The 18,177-nt window shown below is 42.6% G+C and overlaps 1 protein-coding gene and 1 long non-coding RNA gene across 19 annotated transcripts in view; one reads left to right on the forward strand and one right to left on the reverse strand.

Moving 5' to 3' along the window:
- The window catches only part of LOC112669020 (maestro heat-like repeat-containing protein family member 1), a 72,066-nt gene that overhangs the window by 19,130 nt on the left and 34,759 nt on the right, over nucleotides 1-18,177 (forward strand). For 15 of the 16 annotated variants that reach the window (XR_003142010.3, XM_025461794.3, XM_025461802.3 and 12 more), the window contains 13 exons: nucleotides 250-366; nucleotides 802-846; nucleotides 1,700-1,844; nucleotides 4,306-4,349; nucleotides 5,113-5,272; nucleotides 5,788-5,840; nucleotides 6,450-6,554; nucleotides 12,494-12,610; nucleotides 14,824-14,946; nucleotides 15,286-15,438; nucleotides 15,973-16,095; nucleotides 16,456-16,535; nucleotides 17,317-17,452. Coding sequence is in view for 15 of the 16 variants with exons in the window: in XM_025461794.3 (XP_025317579.3) it covers nucleotides 250-366; nucleotides 802-846; nucleotides 1,700-1,844; nucleotides 4,306-4,349; nucleotides 5,113-5,272; nucleotides 5,788-5,840; nucleotides 6,450-6,554; nucleotides 12,494-12,610; nucleotides 14,824-14,946; nucleotides 15,286-15,438; nucleotides 15,973-16,095; nucleotides 16,456-16,535; nucleotides 17,317-17,452 (1,401 nt within the window). In the remaining variant the exon portion in view is untranslated. The remainder of the gene's footprint in view (nucleotides 1-249; nucleotides 367-801; nucleotides 847-1,699; nucleotides 1,845-4,305; nucleotides 4,350-5,112; nucleotides 5,273-5,787; nucleotides 5,841-6,449; nucleotides 6,555-12,493; nucleotides 12,611-14,823; nucleotides 14,947-15,285; nucleotides 15,439-15,972; nucleotides 16,096-16,455; nucleotides 16,536-17,316; nucleotides 17,453-18,177) is intronic. The other variant, XM_025461800.3, reaches the window with a different exon arrangement.
- LOC112669022 (uncharacterized) overlaps nucleotides 11,276-18,177 on the reverse strand; it is a 50,949-nt gene continuing 44,047 nt past the window's right edge. Inside the window, exons 4-5 of one of the 3 annotated variants that reach the window (XR_007406322.1) lie at nucleotides 12,266-16,189; nucleotides 11,276-12,016 (exon numbers count right to left, since the gene is read on the reverse strand). This is a non-coding gene — a long non-coding RNA (uncharacterized LOC112669022). The remainder of the gene's footprint in view (nucleotides 12,017-12,265; nucleotides 16,190-18,177) is intronic. The other 2 variants (XR_007406323.1, XR_007406321.1) reach the window with 2 other exon arrangements.

Genomic DNA, 18,177 nt, shown 5'->3' on the forward strand with positions numbered 1-18,177 from the left:
TTATCTTAGTTATGGTGTGGGCAATATCAGTGCTTACAGTTCTTCAGGAGGATGGTAGGAACTGAAATGGGCTAGAACTTCAGACTGGAGTAGGGTGGTCAGGTTCAGTGGCTGGTGAAGAGTCACACTGGGCTTGAAGTTGGGAGATCTGAGTCCCTTGAAGATACCCCTCACCTGCTCTGGTCCTCTGCATTGTCACCTGGAACATGAAGGGCCATATTGATGTGTCTTCCTATCTCACCCCCACAGGTACAGAAGGCCCTCCTGAACTTCATTGAGATGCTGGGCCAGCATGACTACTTGGCCTTGCCCCAGGGGAACTTCATCATCAACTATGTCATCAGGCTCAGCGAGTCTGACTGCTCAGTGAGCAGGGGCCAGGCTGGGAGTGATCAGAGGATGGGAGCAAGAGAAGGGTAGGCTTGGGAGCAGAAGGGAAAGAAGAAAAGGACATGGTTGGCACAGTGGGAAGGAGCTTTGGCATCTAAAACTCTGAGTCAGTGGAGGCCTTGTACCAGAAGACTCAGCTAGCACTGGTTTCAGATTTAAATCTTTCCTTTTCTTGGGGATCCCTGGGTGGCTCAGCAGTTTGGCGCCTGCCTTTGGCCCAGGGTGTGATCCTGGAGACCTGGGATCGAGTCTCACGTCGGGGTCCCTGCATGGAGCCTGCTTCTCCCTCTGCCTGTGTCTCTGCCTCTCTCTCTCTCCCTCTCTCTATAATAAATAAATAAATAAATAAATAAATAAATAAATAAATAAATCTTTAAAAAATATAGTAAATCTTTCCTTTTCTTATTCCAGAATGAAGAGGACATCCAAATTTTGTGTTCCAAAATCCTACAGATGGTACAAACAGCTAGAGTCAAAGAAGCCTCTCCATTTCCTCCTTCCCGGGCTGCCCAGATCACTACCTTGATCCCCAGATTGCATTCTTTCTGCCTGGCCCTCCTCATCCCCCACTCCGTCTAGCCCCCGTACTGTCCTTTGCATGCTCCCCACCTCCATCTGTTCCCACTCAACTGCCTGGGGCTCCTCTGAAAAGTGGCTCAGTGGAGCAGAGGATCACTGGATAGTAGACCTGGAAGCCTTAGCCTGGGTCCTGCTTGGCCAGTTTCTGGCTATAAAATCTTGAGTAATTTGCTCTCCTGTAAAACAAAACAAAACAAAACAAAACAAAACAAAACAAAACAAAACAAAACACCAGCAGGTGATTATCCACCCTGCCTCCTCTTGGCAACCTCTAAGGATTCTTGGAGACTCCTATGAGTTGTTGTATGGGTCAGAGTTGAGTCAGGGGCCGTGGGAGGAAAAGGACAGCTGTGATTTACTCTTCTTCCCAGAGACTTCCTCTCCCTCCTGGCAAACTGTGTCCTGACCACTACCATGTCTTCTGCCCCTGCAATGTTCCCTAGTGGAAGCGATTACAAGTCACACAATTCCAAATTTCAAGAAGCCCCTCTATTTGATCATATCCTTCCTGCTGTAATTTTAATTAGGACATTGGTTATGTTTTGCCAACATGAAGTAAAAAGGAAGAGAGGGTGAGAGAGAAGGGGAACTATGAATGGGATGGGATATAGGCTGTGCTCATAGGTCTCAAATGACCCTCTGGGAAAGGAAGACAAAGCCACAGGGCTGGAGAACTTACGGTGGGGGCTGATTTGGAGCTTGACGTTGAATCTCTTGCCACATCTGCCAGGTGTCCTTGCCCAAACTGATCACCTTGGCGTGCCAACCCAGCAACACCTTGGCCTTTGTGCTGCTGAGTAAGACAGCTACAAAAATGGCTCTGAGGGCCCGGTCCCGGGGCCAGGTGCCCTACCTCAGCAGCTTCCACCTGAGCCGTAAGTACACAGGTGGGGGAGACTGTGGAGGGGGCCAGTTGCCACAGGCAGGAGGGTAGAGTGGGAGGCAGGCTGAGACTCAAAGTGATAATGGGTGTGGGGAGAAGGTACAGATCTGCTGTGGGGTGGGGGTGCGGGGGGGAGGCCATGGCTATGAGCCTGGGCCAGGGTGGAAGAGGAAAGCAAAGGGTTGGGGCAGATGCTTGATGCCATTTGGCCCTTCACATGGATGAAAAGGGGATTCCTCTGGGAGGGAGCAACCCCCGACACAAATCCTTCTTGCCTTTATTCCTCGTCTTGAAACACTGGAGTAGAGATAGAAGAGCTTGGTTGTTAATTACAAAGTAATGTGTACAGAGGCATTCCTGACCCTTAGCTCTTCCTTCACCCCAGCTCTGAGCCTCACTTTGTGCTCACCCCATCCCTGACCTCCGGCTCTAGTAGGAGTCAGAGTTGGGGTGAAGAAATCTGTCTGGCACATTACTGGGGGTGGTGCTTGTGTGTTTGGAAAATAAGCATTCTTTCTTAGGGTTTAAAAGGAGGAAAGGTAGCCAATTACTTTCCCGGTGTTGAGAGTTCTGATTATAATCAATGTGAACAATAGACATTTAAAAGATGCACCTAGGATTTTCAAATATGAAAGGCTATATTCGATAAAATGTGATTACAATTTCTCAAAATAGTGGGAAATTCTTTCAAAATACAGACTAATAATAGAATGCACTCACAAGTAGTGACCATTTACCATGCTTTGGCGGGACAGTGCCCTTCTTCCCTAGTCTCTCAATTTACTTAAAACATTTTTTTTGGGAATCCCTGGGTGGCTCAGTGGCTTAGTGCCTGCCTTTGGCCCAGAGCATCATGATCCTGGAGTCCTGGGATGGAGTCCCATGTCGGGCTTCTGTGTGGAGCCTGCTTCTCCCCCTGCCTGTGTCTCTGCCTCTCTCTCTCTCTCTCTCTCCCTGTCTGTCTCTCATGAATAAATAAATAAAATCTTTAAAAAAAAACAAACATTTTTTTATTGCAGCATAGGTAACATACAATATTTTATTAGTTTCAGGTGTACAGTGTAGTGATTTGACAATTCTATACATCACTCTATGCTCACTATGATAAGTGTTGTTACCATCTGTCACCATAAGTATCATTACAGTATTGTTGACTATATTCACTATTCTATACTTTTCATCCCCATGACTTATTTATTTTATAATTGGAAGTTTGTACCTCTTATGACCCTTCACCTATCTTGCTTATCCCTCACCTCTAGCAAGCACCTGTTGTTCTCTGTTTTTATGATTCTATTTCTATTTTTGTTTGTTCATTTGTTTTGTTTTGTAGGTTACACATATAATTGAAATCATATGGTATTTATCTTTCTTTGTCAGGCTTCTTTTACTTAGCATAACACCCTCTAGGTCCATTCATGTTGTCATAAACGGCAAGATATCATTCTTTTTTATAGTCAAATAATATTCCAGTGCCTGTGTGTGTGTGTGTGTGTGTGTGTATACACACACCACATCTTCTTTATCCATTCATCTATTGATGGACGCACAGGCTGCTTCCACCTGTTAACTATTATAAATAGTGCTGTAGGGACGCCTGGGTGGCTCAGCAGTTGGGCGTCTGCCTTTGGCTCAGGGTGTGATCCTGGAGTCCTGGGATCTAGTCCCACATCAGGCTCTCTGCGAGGAGCCTGCTTCTCCCTCTGCCTATGTCTCTGCCTCTCTGTCTGTGTATTTCTCATGAATAAATAAATAAAATCTTCAAAAAAAAAAACAGTGCTAAAAAATAGTGCTGCAATAAACATAAGGGTACATTTATCTTTTCAAATTAATGTTTTTGTTTCCTTGAGTAAATACCCACTGGTGGAATTACTAGATCATATGTGATTTCTATTCTTAGGGGTTTTTTAAAAAAAGATTTTATTTATTTATTCATGAGAGACACAGAGAGAGACACAGACAGAGGAACAAGTAGACTCCCTGCAGGGAGCCTGATGTAGGACTTTATCCCCGGACCTGGGACCACAACCTGAGCCCAAGGCAGACGCTCAACCACTGAGCCAACTAGACTTCCCTATTTTTAGTTTTTTTGAGGAAACTCCGTACTGTTTTCCACAGTGGCCGCATCAGTTTGCATTTCCACCAATGGTGTATGAGCATTCCCTTTTCTCCATATTCTTGCCAATACTTGTTTTTTTTTGTCTTTGATAGTAGCCATTCTGACAGGTGTAAGGGTTGTGTGTGTGTGCATGTATTTTATACTGAAAATGGTTTGGTTTTAGGCTAAGTCATAATGTCACAATCCCTATGGTAATGGCACCAATAATCACTCTCCATTTTGCTTTTTCTCCTCCCCTGAAGAATGGATGGTGGGCTGCTGGGTGGGTTGGGGGTTGGGCATTCTGGAGCTGGCATTGACTCTGTCCTCTTCTTTTATCCTCTCTTTGACTCAGCTACCCAATTCATCTCCCCACAGAAACTCCTGACTCATCTTGTGGTAAGTGATGAATGTACAGGATGAATACTACCCATCCATCCATCCTTCCATCCATCCATCTATCCATCTATCCATCCATCCCCTAATTCCACGAATAACTGAGTACTATTCTATTCCAGGCATTGTGCTGGGTATGGAATAAAGAGTGGGGCCAAAGATCAAAGGGGCTTTGGGGAGAGGTGATCAAAGCCAAACAGCCTGGAGGAGGGAACTGGGAGCATAGTGCTGGGGCCTGAAGATAGGGCAAGGGTAAGATAGGGTAAGGGGGAAGGCCTGGCCTGTCTCCTATGTGGCCTTATTGTGATCTGTTCTCTCTTGATCTTGGACAAGTCCACATGCCTTTCTGGATCTCTGATTTTCTCAGCAAGTGTGTTCTGAGTTTCTGTGTTTACCCAGAAATTATTTTCTAGACATTATGAACACTTGGAAAGACAAGGTGTAGAACTGCCCTTGAAGTGTTCATGGTCTTAGTGCGGAAGACAAGCCTGGCCATAACTATCCATAATGCAGTGTGATAGATGTTAGAGGAATACACGGATTGCAATGGGATCTTGGAAGAGCAAGGGTCTGACTTGGTCTTCAGGAGTCAGAGAGGAGGCAACGTTTTGAGAGCATCTTGCAAAACATGTAGGACCTCACAGGTGGAAAAGAATGGGAAGGGTCTAAGCTTCAGCTCTACCATTCTATGGATTTGTTCTGATTTTCTTCCTTCTCTTTCCTTAAATCCTTTCTCTGCCTCCTGTTTACTTTTCTTGTTTCTTAGGTGCTTTCTGTGAAGCCCTATAGAGAAGGGGAGTTTGGTGTAAGCTCTCTAAGGCTACTATATGCCCTGCATCCTATCACTTCCTTGCACCCCATTATCAACTCGAGCGTGGGCCAGCTGTGGATGAAGAAGATCCCCCAGATGTTGCAGATACTGGATGGTGAGGTGTTGGCTGAAAGGTGGGAGGAATGGAGCTGGGGCAGTGGGGCACAATCCAGAAAAGATGAAGTCCCAAGGTGCAGAATGGATCTTCCTTGGGGTGAGGAGAACTGGGATCAGTCTCTGTCTTTCTGAGATGCCATTTGGATAGGTCTGCTTATTTGGACCATGTTCTGCACTGAGCAGATATGAAATACAGAGTTCTGTGACTCCAGAGGTCTCAGAACACCCCCTTCTTGTGGGCAGAAGATCAGGAAAGAGTGTGGGCTTTGGAACCAGAGAGACCCAGATTTGTATCATTACTCTAAAACCTGGCAGCTGGGTGTGTCTGACCTTTGAAAAGTCCTACTTTTCCTGGAGCCTCTGTAAAGTGGGAGAACAGTTATCTTGTAGGGTCATGATGAAAAATAAATGAGATTATGGGCATAAAGCCCCTGGAATAGCATTTAAATGTTGGTTCTTTCTCCCTAACGGGGTTTCTGGTCGGGCAGATCCTCATACTCTCTCCTTTCCTAGATCACACTGAGAAGAACCTGAATCAGGAGGAGTGGGAGGACAGGCTGCTCCAGGTGTGTACTCTAAGAGACATACCTTTCTCCATACTTGCTTTCTTTTCCCTCTTCAGGACCCTGAGGGAGAAGAGGCCCCAGACCCCCCTGAGACTGAGACATGATTGAGGGACCCCCCTACTCAAGAGACTTCTTTCTGGGTACCCTTGACTCCTGGCCTCTGCATCAGGATCTTTGACTATATCCTAAGCCTTAACTTACCCTCCACACCCTCAAAATCCTACTGTCAAGAAAGAGGAAGGGAATGGGGCCATAGCTTTGTGTCCTTGGGCAAGTCATTTAGCCTTTGCAGGCATCAGTTCCTTCATCTGGAAAAATGGAAATAATTCCTCCCAGAATTAAATAGGATAACATAGGAGAGGGAGAGCCTTGTAAACTGTAAAGGGTTTCACACATATGGTTGGCATTACCATCATTGTCACTATACTGCCATTCTCCAGCCCTGACTAACCCCCTTAGGTACTTCAGGTCTTCCCCATTTCTTGAGCTGTTTTTTCATATTTACAGACCATTTCTCCTTGTCTTTTGCTTCTTTCTGACCCACTTGCACGAGGCAGAAAAGCCTGGCCACTGTTCTCTGTGGTCCTCTTCTCCCTTCCTCTTACTCAGTTTTCAAGTCAGTCATTAGTGGCCATTGATGATGACAGCTGGCTGGAGCAACTCATCAAGGTTGTCTTGGAGAGGATAAATTATTTCAGCGATGATGAGGAGAAGGTATGTGTGTGTGTGTGTGTGTGTGTGTGTGTGTGTGTGTATGCAGGTGGGGCATACCATGCAGCCGGGGGTGGTTGTTGCAAGGAGGAAAATGGGAGTGAAGGGTGGTGTCGAGGAGCTTGGTGGGCAAGGAATACAGAAATGTACTTGAAGTACAGGTCTTGTGAGAAAAGCCAACACATGTTTCTGGGCCTTGGGGAATGGAGAGATGGGGAGGACAAGGAGCTGGTGGACACACAGGAACAGCAAAAATATTGATGTCTTACATTTGCTTAGAGTTTTAGATTTTATCAAGAACTTTGTCATCTGTTGTTTTAACTGAGCCTCGCAGTAATTCAGAGGTCAAATAATAGAGCTGGTACTTGGTTGCAGTGGAAAGATTATTGACAGATCAAAAAGATTGAAACAAGTTAGTCCAAAGTAATATTTGAGTAATACCACAGATTAGGGACTGTGTGTGATGTTGGGGCTGCAGAGTTGACTGAGGAAGAGGGGCTCCTTTGCTCACAGAGCTCAAGATCTGTGCTGGTGAAAGCTTTGTTCACATCCTGGTTTTTCCTGTGCTCCTGGTGCAGTCTGGGTCGAGTGTCTTAGCCTTTGTGAGATTTCAGTTGCCTTACTCGTGCAGTGGCAAAAACAACTTCTATTTCACAGGAGAGTGGGTTAGGATAGACAAAGATATCTGTGCAAAAGACCAAGTAACCAAGAAAGCTCATTGTCCCTATTCACAGATGGAGAAACACAATCTAGAGGATTCAGAGTCTTTAGCAAATTATTGGTAAAGTTAGCACCTGAATTCAGGTTCCTTGATTTTTTATCTTGTTTTCCTGTCACTGAGCAACACTTTATTTGGGCTTTGGGATATCTCCCAGGGAAGAGGCTTTATTTTGAAGACTGATTATTAGTTCTCTAATTACTAACAAGTATTTATGAAGCACCTGCTATGTGCAAAGCTTTATAGATGGCAAAATGAAGCAAGCAGGAATTCTGATTTTATCAATTAAATTATTAAAAATATGTACTAAATGCCCACACCACAGCAGGCATGGAGTAGGCACAGAGCACTCATGTAAAAGACACTGACTCGGCCTTCAGGAAATCACTGTCTGCTTGAGTGAACAGAGGAGAGAGTGGACAATCATAGTAAGTGTGGTGTCAGGATTGGAATGTGCACTGTATGCTTAAGAGCACAGAGAAGAGCTGTTTACTTAGCCAGTGGGGGCTGGCCAGATCACTTTCTCAAAAGTGGTCTACCATCTCTGTTTCCTCAAGACTGTCCCGGTTTTAGCTCTGAAAGTCCAGCATACTAGGAAATGTCTCAGTCCTCGGCAAACTGGGAAGATCAGTCACTCTAGAGAAGAATTAATAAGTCTGGGAAGCTGAGTAATCTGCCAGCTAAGCAGTAATTTGCTAGCTAAGCAGAGAAGCAGGTGATTTAGGTTAGGTTTCATAGAAGCAGAGCCTAAGGTGGGATTCCTTGCCAAGTGATTTAGCAAGAAGGTGCTCTCAGGAGATGCTGTGATTAAGTAAAGGAAGGATGATAGGAAGAGGAGAGGCTGAGCAAGGATGTAGGGAGACCTGGATGGAAACTACACTGCAGAGTCTATCCTGCTTAAAGACAAGTAAGGGGGGGGGGGCTTTTGTACCTCCCCACCCTCCACCTCTCTGCCACTGCTCCAGGCTCCCATGGTTAGTATGGGGCAGGGATAGGAGAGAGAAGAATGTAACTCTCAAGTATCTCCAGGCAAGGAGGCCTGAAAAGGCTGCCAGGTGGGCACTGCTCACAAGGGTACCTACAGCCAGGGAAGGGAAAGAAACCCCTGGTCTGGACAATGCATTTACTAGGGGAAGAAAAGGTGCCCAACCAGCAGGGGCTTCTAGGGGGAGAGTTGACACATTCATTGAACATCTGGTATACCCTGGTTTTCTACTGTGTTAGCACTGGAGCAGAGCAATGAACAGCACATACATTGCTCCTGAGCTTTATTCTCATTGGAGATAAGAGATTGGGTCAAGTTAAGAACTAACAAACACATAAACAAGATGACTAGTGATTGTGATAAAGCTTTGAACAAGAGAGGCAGGACGGTGAACTAGAGAGGAGTTTAGTTGGTTACAAAAGGCTCAACGAACTAGGGTCAGAAAGATGAGAGTGAGACAGCATTTTGAAGAACCCAAGGAAGATTCCAGACAAGGGAAACAGGAAATGCAGAAACCCTGAGGTAGGAAAGTGTTTGAGTACATAAATATGGATATTACAAGGTAGACAGGGCAAGGCATAGTAACAAGGATAAAGGTTACTGAAATTCAGAAGAGGGAGAGATAAAGATTACATAAAAATACTTTTTTGATTATGCTATTTTAATTTTAAAATTATGCAAATTTAAGGAACTGTTTCTAATGTTAATTTTTTCAAGTGAAGCTGTGTTATTAAAATTTACCTTTTATTTTTTTAAATTACTTTTTTTTTCAATTATAACCAACATATAGTGTTATTTTAGTTTCAGGTGTACAATATAGTGATTCTATAATTCTATGCATCTCTCAGTGCTCATCAAGATAAGTTCACTCTTAAGTCCCCCCACCCACCTCCCCTCTGGCAACCATCAGTTTGTTCTCTGTATTTAAGAGTCTATATTTTGTTGGTCTCTTTTTTCTATGTTCATTTGGGTTTCATTTCTGAAATTCTGCATGTGAGTGAAATCATATGGTATTTGTTTTTCTCTATTTCACTTGGCATTATACCCTCTAGGTCCATCCATGTGGTTGCAAATGGCAAGATTTCATTCTTTTCTTTCTTTCTTTCTTTTTTTTTTTTTAAGATTTTTATTTGTTTATTCATGAGAGACAGAGAGAGAGAGAGAGAGAGAGAGAGAGAGAGAGAGAGGCAGAGACACAGGCAGAAGGAGAAGCAGTCTCCATGCAGGGAACCTGATGTGCGACTCAATTCAGGAACTCCAGTATCAGGCCCTATGCTGAAGGCAGTGCTAAACCGCTGAGCCCCCCCGGGGTTCCCAATTTCATTCTTTTCAAGGCTGCATAATACCCCATTCCACATCTTTATCCATTCATCTATCAATGGATTGGGTTGCTCCCATATCTTGGCTATTATAAATAATTCTGCAATCAACATTAGGGGGAATATATCTTTTTGAATTAGCGAATTCATTTTCTTTGGGTAAATACCACATTACAGAGTCTATCCTGCTTAAAGACAAGTGAGTAGTGGGATTGCTGGATTATAGGGTTAGTCTATCTTTAATTTTTTGACGAATGTCCATACTGTTTTCCACAGCGGTTACACCAGTTTGAATTCCGACCAACAGTGCACAAGGATTCCTTTTCCTCCCCATCCCTATAAACTCTTGTTATTTCTTGTGTTTTTGATTTTAGCATTCTGACACATGTAAGATGTGTCTCATTGTGGTTTTGATTTGCATTTCCCTGATAATTAATGATGTTGGTCATCTTTTTAAAATTTTTTTTAATTGGAGTTCAATTTGGCTGTTGGTCATATTTTCATGTGTTTACCCACCATATATATGTCTTCTTTGAAAAGATATCTATTTAGGTCCTTTGACCATTTTTAATTGGATTATTTGCTTTTTTGGTGTTGAGTTATATCAATTTTTAATATACTTTGGATATTAACTCCTTATCAAATATATCATTTGTAAATATCTTCTCCCATTCAATAGGTTACATTTTTGTTTTGTTGATGGTTTCCTTCACTGTGCAGATTTTTATTTTGGCGTGGTCCCAATAATTTAATTTTGCTTTTGTTTACCTTGCCTGAGGAGACATATCTAGAGAAATGTTTCTATGGCTGATGTCAAAGAAATTACTGCCTGTGTTTCCTTTCAGGAATTTTATGGTTCCAAATCTTACATTTATGTCTTAAATCCACTTTGAGTTTATTTCTGTGTATGGTATAAGAAAGTGGTTCAGGGGATTCCCTGGATGGCTCAGAGGTTAAGCGCCGCCTTCAGCCCAGGGCATGGTCCTGGAGTCTCAGGATCTAGTCCCACATCAGGCTCCCTTCATGGAGCCTGCTTCTCTCTCTGTCTCTCTGTGTCTCTCATGAATAAATAAATAAAAATATTTTAAAAAAAAAGAAAGTGGTTCAGTTTCATTCTTGTGCATTAGCTATCCAGTTTTCCCAACATCATTTGTTGAAAAGACTGTCTTTTTCCCATTGTATATTCTTGACTCGTTTGTCATAGATTAATTGACCATAAAAATGTGGGTTTGTTTCTGGACTCCCTATTCTGTTTTATTGGTTTATGTGCCTATTTTTGTGCCAGTACCATACTGTTTTGATCACTACAGCTTTATAGTAAAGTTTGAAATCTGGGATTGTGATACTTCCCACTTTGTTCTTTTTCAAAATTGCTTTGGCTAATTCTTTTTTTTGTTTGTCTGCTTTTTTTGTGTGTGATTCTATACAAATTTTAGGGTTGTTCTAGTTCTGTGACAAATGCTGTTAGTATTTTGATGGGGGTTGTATTAAGTTTGTAGACTACTTTGGCTAATATGGACATTTTAACAATATTGGTTCTTCGGATCCATGAGCATAGAATATCTTTGCATATTTGTGCCATTACCATGATACCAAAATTAGCTAAGGGCATTATAGAAAAAGAAAACCACAGGCCAATATCTCTGATGAACACAGATGCAAAAATGCTTAGAAAAATGTTAGCAAACAGAATCCAAAATCATTCACCATGATCAAGTGATATTTATTCCAGGGATGCAAGGGTGGTTCAATATTCACAAATCCATCAACATGATGTTTCACATTAATAAGAGAAAGGATAAAAACCATACAATCATCTCAATAGATGCAGACAAAGCATTTGACAAAGTACAACATCCATTCATGATAAAAACTCTCAAAGTAAATTTAGAAAGAACATATTTCAACATAAGACAAACCATATATGATATATGATGGCTAACATCATACTCAATGGTGAAAAACTGAGAGCTTTTCCCCTAAAACCAAAAACAAGGATATCCACTCTCACCGCTTTTATTCAACGTAGTGCTGGAAGTCCTAGCCACAGCAATCAGACAAGAAAAAGAAATGAAAGCCATCCAAGTGGGCAAGGAAGAAGCAAAACTTTCATTATTTGCAGATGACATGATCTTATGTATAGAAAATCCTAAAGACTCCACCAAAACATTTACTTGAACTGACAAATGAATTCAGTAAAGGATACAGAATTAATATACAGAAATATGTGGCATTTCTTTTCACTTAATGAAACATCAGAAAGAGAAATTAAGAAAATAATCTTGGGATCCCTGGGTGGCGCAGCTGTTTAGCGCCTGCCTTTGGCCCGGGGCGCGATCCTGGAGACCCAGGATCAAATCCCACGTCGGGCTCCCGGTGCATGGAGCCTGCTTCTCCCTCTGCCTGTGTCTCTGACTCTCTCTCTCTCTCTCTCACTGTGTGCCTATCATAAATAAATAAAGAAAATTAAAAAAAAGAAAATAATCTCATTTACAATTGCAAGAAAAATAAAATACCTAGGAATAAATTTAACCAAGGAGGTGAAAGATCTGTTCTCTGAAAGCTATAAAACACTGATGTAAGGAACTTATTTCCTAGCTAGAAATGAGAAATATGGGGATCAGAGTGAGTTCCTAAAGGGATGATCCATATCCTAAAAGGCTGAGAAATTAGAAATACAGCTTTCTCTTACCTCTAGCTTCAGGGATGCAATGGTGGTTCCTTTGCCTACTGAGCCCATGCTCTGTAGGATTACTGCTTTATCCGGATTTTCCCAGAGAATAGGAGGTCCAGTGTGGAGGATGGGGCAGTGAGGAAGGTGCTGGCTGAAGTTTCAAACAAGTTTGGGAAATGGCTATCCCCCAAGCTACCTTAACTCCATTCCAAGCTATGCATGACCCTGCACTTTCACTTCTCCTAGGCTTTTCTATATAAATTCTTTGGATTCACCCTGCGGACCTCAAGGAATATGAAACTGATAAAGATGATGATCTCTTCCATCCTACAAACTGTCCACGAAGAGCTGCAGGAGAGGGAGGTGAAGTGGAAGAACTGGCAAAGGAGAAACATTTTTCCTTTAAGACACAGGATGACAAAGTAGTTAAAAGCTGAGACCTGGCAAGCTAGACAATCTGGGTTGGAATTCCAGCTCTGCCACTTTTAGTGTGCCCTTGGACAAGTTATTTATTATTATTATTTTATGTTTTGAATCATTTTAGGAAGTTGCAGTCATGATGCACATTTACCCCTAAATACTTTAGGGTATACTGCCTAAAAATAATGATATTCTCTTACATAATCAGAACACAGTGGTCAAAATTAGGACATGAATATTGCTATTGTACTATTATCTAATTTAGAGACCTAATCAGAAAATGGCCAAATGCCCTACCATTGTTTTTTTACAGCAAAAGAAAAACATTTTTTTCCCTCTGGTGTGGGATCTAATTTAGAATCAAATAATGCATTTAGTTATCATTTATCTTTAATATATTCTTTAAAGGTTTTATTTATTTATTCATGAGAGACACAGAGAGAGGCAGAGACACAGGCAGAGGGAGGAAAAGCAGGCTCCATGCAGGGACCCGGATGTAGGACTCAATACCGGAACTCCAGGATCACGACCTGAGCTGAAGGCAGACGCTCAACAGCTGAGCCACCCAGGCTATCTTTAATATTTTTAATCTGGAACAGTTCCTCAGTTTTTATTTTTCACGATCATGACATTTAAAACTGTATGGACCATTTATTTTGTAGAATGTAGCTCATTTTTGGTTTGTCTCATATTTCCTCATGATTAGGCTTAGATGATGTATTTTTGGTGGGAATACCATGGAATCTGTGTTATAGGATGACTTTCAGGATTAAAAATGTAAAAGCTCCTAGAACAATGCCTGGCACACAAGCACTCTCTATGTGTTGCTTACTGATAGAATTGGTGCCCATGCTCTCAGGCATCACCTCTTCAATACCCCTTCCCTCCCAGATTCTCAGAGCATCCATCACCATCATGACTACCAAGCCCAAGATGCAAACAGAATCATTGAGGAGACAGACATGTATAGGAAGAAAATAGCTGACTACACAAAATAGCCTTACTAAAGGCAACATGAGTGGTCACAGACACATAAAGTGGCTGCGTGTGGTGGTAGGGACTTGGGCTAGTTGGATCTAGATTAGGAGAAGGAGGGAAGTGGGCATTCCCACATGACATGATATCCCAAGACAAGACTCAGGAGCAAGAACTTAATTAGACTGTTTCCAGTGAGAGCTATAGAATCCCCAAGCTTCCCTTGCTCTTGGCACCCACTCAGTCATCTGTCCCCATGACAGCATTTTTCATTTAGTTGTCCTTCCACTACGTCCCACAAGACACATGCAGGAACTCCTTCCTTTCTCTCTCCCCAACTCTAGACAGGACACCTTTCCACCTGCCCATTTTAGTCGGTTACTGCTGTTTCCTGTTCTCCTGGGTTAGAAATATTGGCATTGTCTTCTCTCTTCCATTTCCTCTGATCATCCATCCAGTTCTGTTGATAATATGCCTTGGATTTGCTCTTCCCTTCTGTTCCCTCCTCACAACCCTTCTCTGAATTACTAGTGCCTATAAGTATTCTTTATCCTGCAGTGTTCCATATGATAATCCTAAAATTTTGCAAATCTGTGACTCTAGGATAATTTGCTTTTCCCCCATGCATTAGGCACCAAAGAAACCTCTACTGAATTCATAGGTTAATTCATATACATATGAGGGCCCACAGTTCACAAACATTATGGGGGATGGTTCTCCTCTGGTCCATGATACTTAGAAGGGCTTTTCTGGGTGTTGTTAATTAGTATGAAAAATACAAGAATCAGACTCTTGAATTTTGACAAGCCCTGTGTGTCTTTATTGATCTATCTTTTAGAGGTTGTTTTTTTTTTTTTTTAATCATAAATGTGCTCTTTAATCCCCATCCTCTAATTCCCCTATCCCCCTACCTACCTCCTCTCTGGTAGCCATCAATTTTTTTTCTCTATAATTAAGGGTCTGTTTCTTGTAATTTGCTTCTAGAATTACTTCTTGCAAGGATGGTTTGTTCTCCATCTGGATTTATGTAGTTCAAGTCAGGGGAACCAAATTTTCCTTCCATTTCTTTTCTTTCTTTTTTCTCTCCCCTCCTCTCTCTAAATCCCTGGTTCTGGGAGAGCACAAAGAGTGCCTGTCTAACCCTTAGCTGTGGCAAGAGGTTGAAGCTATCCCCATTACAGGGCATTGCTGTGGCGCTCAGTATCGTGTCCATGAAACATCTGAAGATAGTCCTGGACCAACTGCAAGTATATAGTGCTGTCCTCACTGACAAGGACTCATCATTCATCCTCAAACTAATGAAGGTGATGGCATTCCTGGGAGCTCTGCCAGCCTCCCACACAAAACCTTCTGAGGCATCCCCATTTCCCTAGACTCCCCACTTCTCTGAGGCCTGTGACTCACCTATAGATGCTTCTATTACCCTCTGACCAACTGTGGGGAAATTGCATCCTCTTCTCCATTTTCCACACTCCCTTATGCCCAAGCTTCAGGCCCTTGTATCACCAGCTGTACCACCTTTCTCCCAGCTGTTCACCATTCCACAACCTTGTCTTCCCTTCTGTGCCATCTAGCCAATCCATTTCCCCATCAGGCAAGGAGGATAAGATGAAGAGAAGGCAAGTTTTCCATTCCTCCTACAGGAACATCAGCGAAGGGAATGGGGGCTGGTCTGTAACATCATCTACTTAAGCTACAGCAAGATTATTTTAGAGAGCAAGGGAGACATCTTCACACATTTAGATGGCATCCTGGCCATGGTCCTGCAACACTACCACAACTGCATTATGGAAAAGGTATTTCATGCTTTCTTTACTTCTCCAGTGTCCCATCCCTGCCTTCTTTACCCTTCCCCTCCAAGAAAATGATGCCTGGCCTTGAATGGAACTAGGGAGTGGAGCTATTACAATTACTTCAGGGGAGGTAAGAGGGAGCCCCTAAATATCTTTCCTGCCTTTGCCATTTGTCCAGAGCATGTGCCGTGAGGGTAGGATAAGAAGTCTTTCCCATTCCCTGTTCATTTATCATCCAACTAGATATCTTTCAGGAGAACTTACTGAGTAAAAAGACAATAACTTGAGAGATAAGGAAGCTAGCTATATCTATCCTAATTTAAGAGTAAATATGAGATGGGAGCTCCAGAAACAGGTTATTAAGAGGGATGCCCCTTCCCCCATAAAGACACCACAGAGGGAAGATGCAGGATCTCAGCCTAGGGGAGGCTATAGATGCCTTAGCTTCTCATCTCCCAGATTTTTTGTGTAGGTAGTTTTCCCTTGCCCCAGGATCATTCCTACCTTGGAAATCTCTGAGCATACTGGTTGGTTCAGGATAAGAACCTGAAACTGGAGTACCTGGATGCCCTGACCAAGCTAACAAACATCCTGAGCAGCCACCCCATGGCCTTTCAATTCAAGTTCCCTCAGAAACTAGAAATTGTAACCTTCATGATGGTAAGTACAACTTAGGAGGATGGAGGTGGAAATGCACAGAGGAGGGAGGATGGGTCTTCATGGAACTTCCATTGGCAATGCTCCTAGGCTTGGCCTGGAAAATAAAAGTCCAGATTTACCAGTGTCTTTTTCTACCTAATTTTCCCTTTCCCATCCTCAAAGTAGCTGTGAGTATTGTGGGGAAGGTATGGTGGGGAATAGGAGAGAAGTGCTGTCCCTCAGAGTCTTTGGAAGTCCCTGAAAATTCTAGGTTCCGGTTTCTTGTGAATACAACCTGGGTTGGGAGGAGGGGGAGGAAGGCAAGAAAAAACGTGTTCACCTGTTGGTCTCTGGGGTGGGGATTGGATGGGTGTGTTACAGGAGTTAATCAGGGAGGAGCCGTTGAATTCCATCTCTAGCTCCATTAGGCTGAAGGCAATGAACATCATTATTGACTTCAGGTAACAATGTTAGCCACTCTGTCTTCCTCGCTCTGGCTAAATATCAGTTATTTATTCCCTGATCTGTCCCTACCTCTTATTTTCTGCTTCTGCTTCTAGTAAGTCCAGGTCGTAGTAGACATCTACTGGACAGTGTCTGCCCCTTTTTTTAGCCGAGGTTTTTTGGGTGGGATTTTTGGAGCACCTGGCAGAGACTGCTTCTCCCATCTGCACAGACATTTACTCTTGCTTCTGGTCCAGGCTTTCTTCTGCTTTCAGGGCTGTCCCTGACTAAACACTTCCATATCTATCACTGAGCATCTCCCCGTTCCCTCAAAATATTTGGGGAACCAAAAAGTGATATATCATCCCAAAATATCAGTACCCTTTTGTAGTAGTTCCTCTTTCCCTTTGTCCCTTTCTTTCCATCTTCCTGGTATTTTTATTTTTTAAATATTTAAGAAAGAGAGAGAGCACAAGCAGGGGGAGCAGCAGAGGGAGAGGGAGAAGCAAGCTCCCCATGGAGCAGGGAGCCCGATGTATGGCCAATCTCAGGACCCTGGGATCATGACCTGAGCTGAAGGCAGATGCTTAACCAACTGAGCCATCCAGCTGCCCCTCCCTGGCATTTTAAAACTTTTCTTACTGTTAACTCCTTTTCTTCTTTTGTTACTTTTTCTTCTGGTAATTTCTTATTATCACCTGTCCCTCTGTCTCCACCATCTCTCTCTGCCCTTCCTCAGCTGTTTTTCCTGGCCATTGATGTCTGGTTACATGTTTGCTACTTCTTCTTGGATCTTAGGAAGCTCCATCCCCTTATGGAGTTGGAAGAAAGAACAGAGCTACTCCGAACATGCTATAAGAGTGTGCTCTGCCTGCCATCCACAGAAGTTTTACAGAAGGAGGCATCCAGTTTGCAGGAGGCCCAGGCCACTGTGGTAATTAACTCTTTGATGTTTGTCTCATTTTATTCAGCTTTTATTTTTGAGAGGATGAGAAGTATAGGTTTGGTGGTTACATGTAAGGCTCTTCCACCTTATTTGCTAAAAACATAATCATTCAAAGAAGTTACTAGATTTTAAAGTCTGAACACTACTCACGAGATGTACTTCCTTCTTGAGAGTACTCACTGATTACGACTGTCACCACTTTACTATTCTGGCCCAGAGGTGGACACTCAATTCTTTCATTTTTAACTGTTGTACAATTGAGACCAGATTGGAAGGTTCAAACGTGATTTTCCTAAAGGTCCATGGGTAAATAAGTTCAGAGCATTCCAGGTGCAAGAAAGGTGAATCCACTTTCCAGAGGGCCTGCAGTGTTTCCTTAAGAGATGGAAGAGGAATTCACTTTTCTAATTTGCACTTGCATGTTTACTTCCTAGGAATTCTTTCATGTTCTCTGTTTACTCCTTTACCTTGATTGGTCTTGTTTTATTGATGCCACAACTCTTGATTTTTTTTTTTGAGGATATTAATAAGAATATTTAAAAATAGAAGTTCATATTTACTGAATTAATTTAGTTTTCTTTAGGGTCAGTTGATCTGTTTAGTTATTCGGGCCTTTTCATCAGCTGTCTGGTGGTCCTTCTTTGTTAGTTCACATTTATTTATGTTATGAAGGTAGGACTGGTACATAAAAAGAAAGCTGAGGTGGATTTACT

Source organism: Canis lupus, chromosome 27 (assembly GCF_003254725.2).
Source record: "Canis lupus dingo isolate Sandy chromosome 27, ASM325472v2, whole genome shotgun sequence".
Classification (NCBI taxonomy): domain Eukaryota; kingdom Metazoa; phylum Chordata; class Mammalia; order Carnivora; family Canidae; genus Canis; species Canis lupus.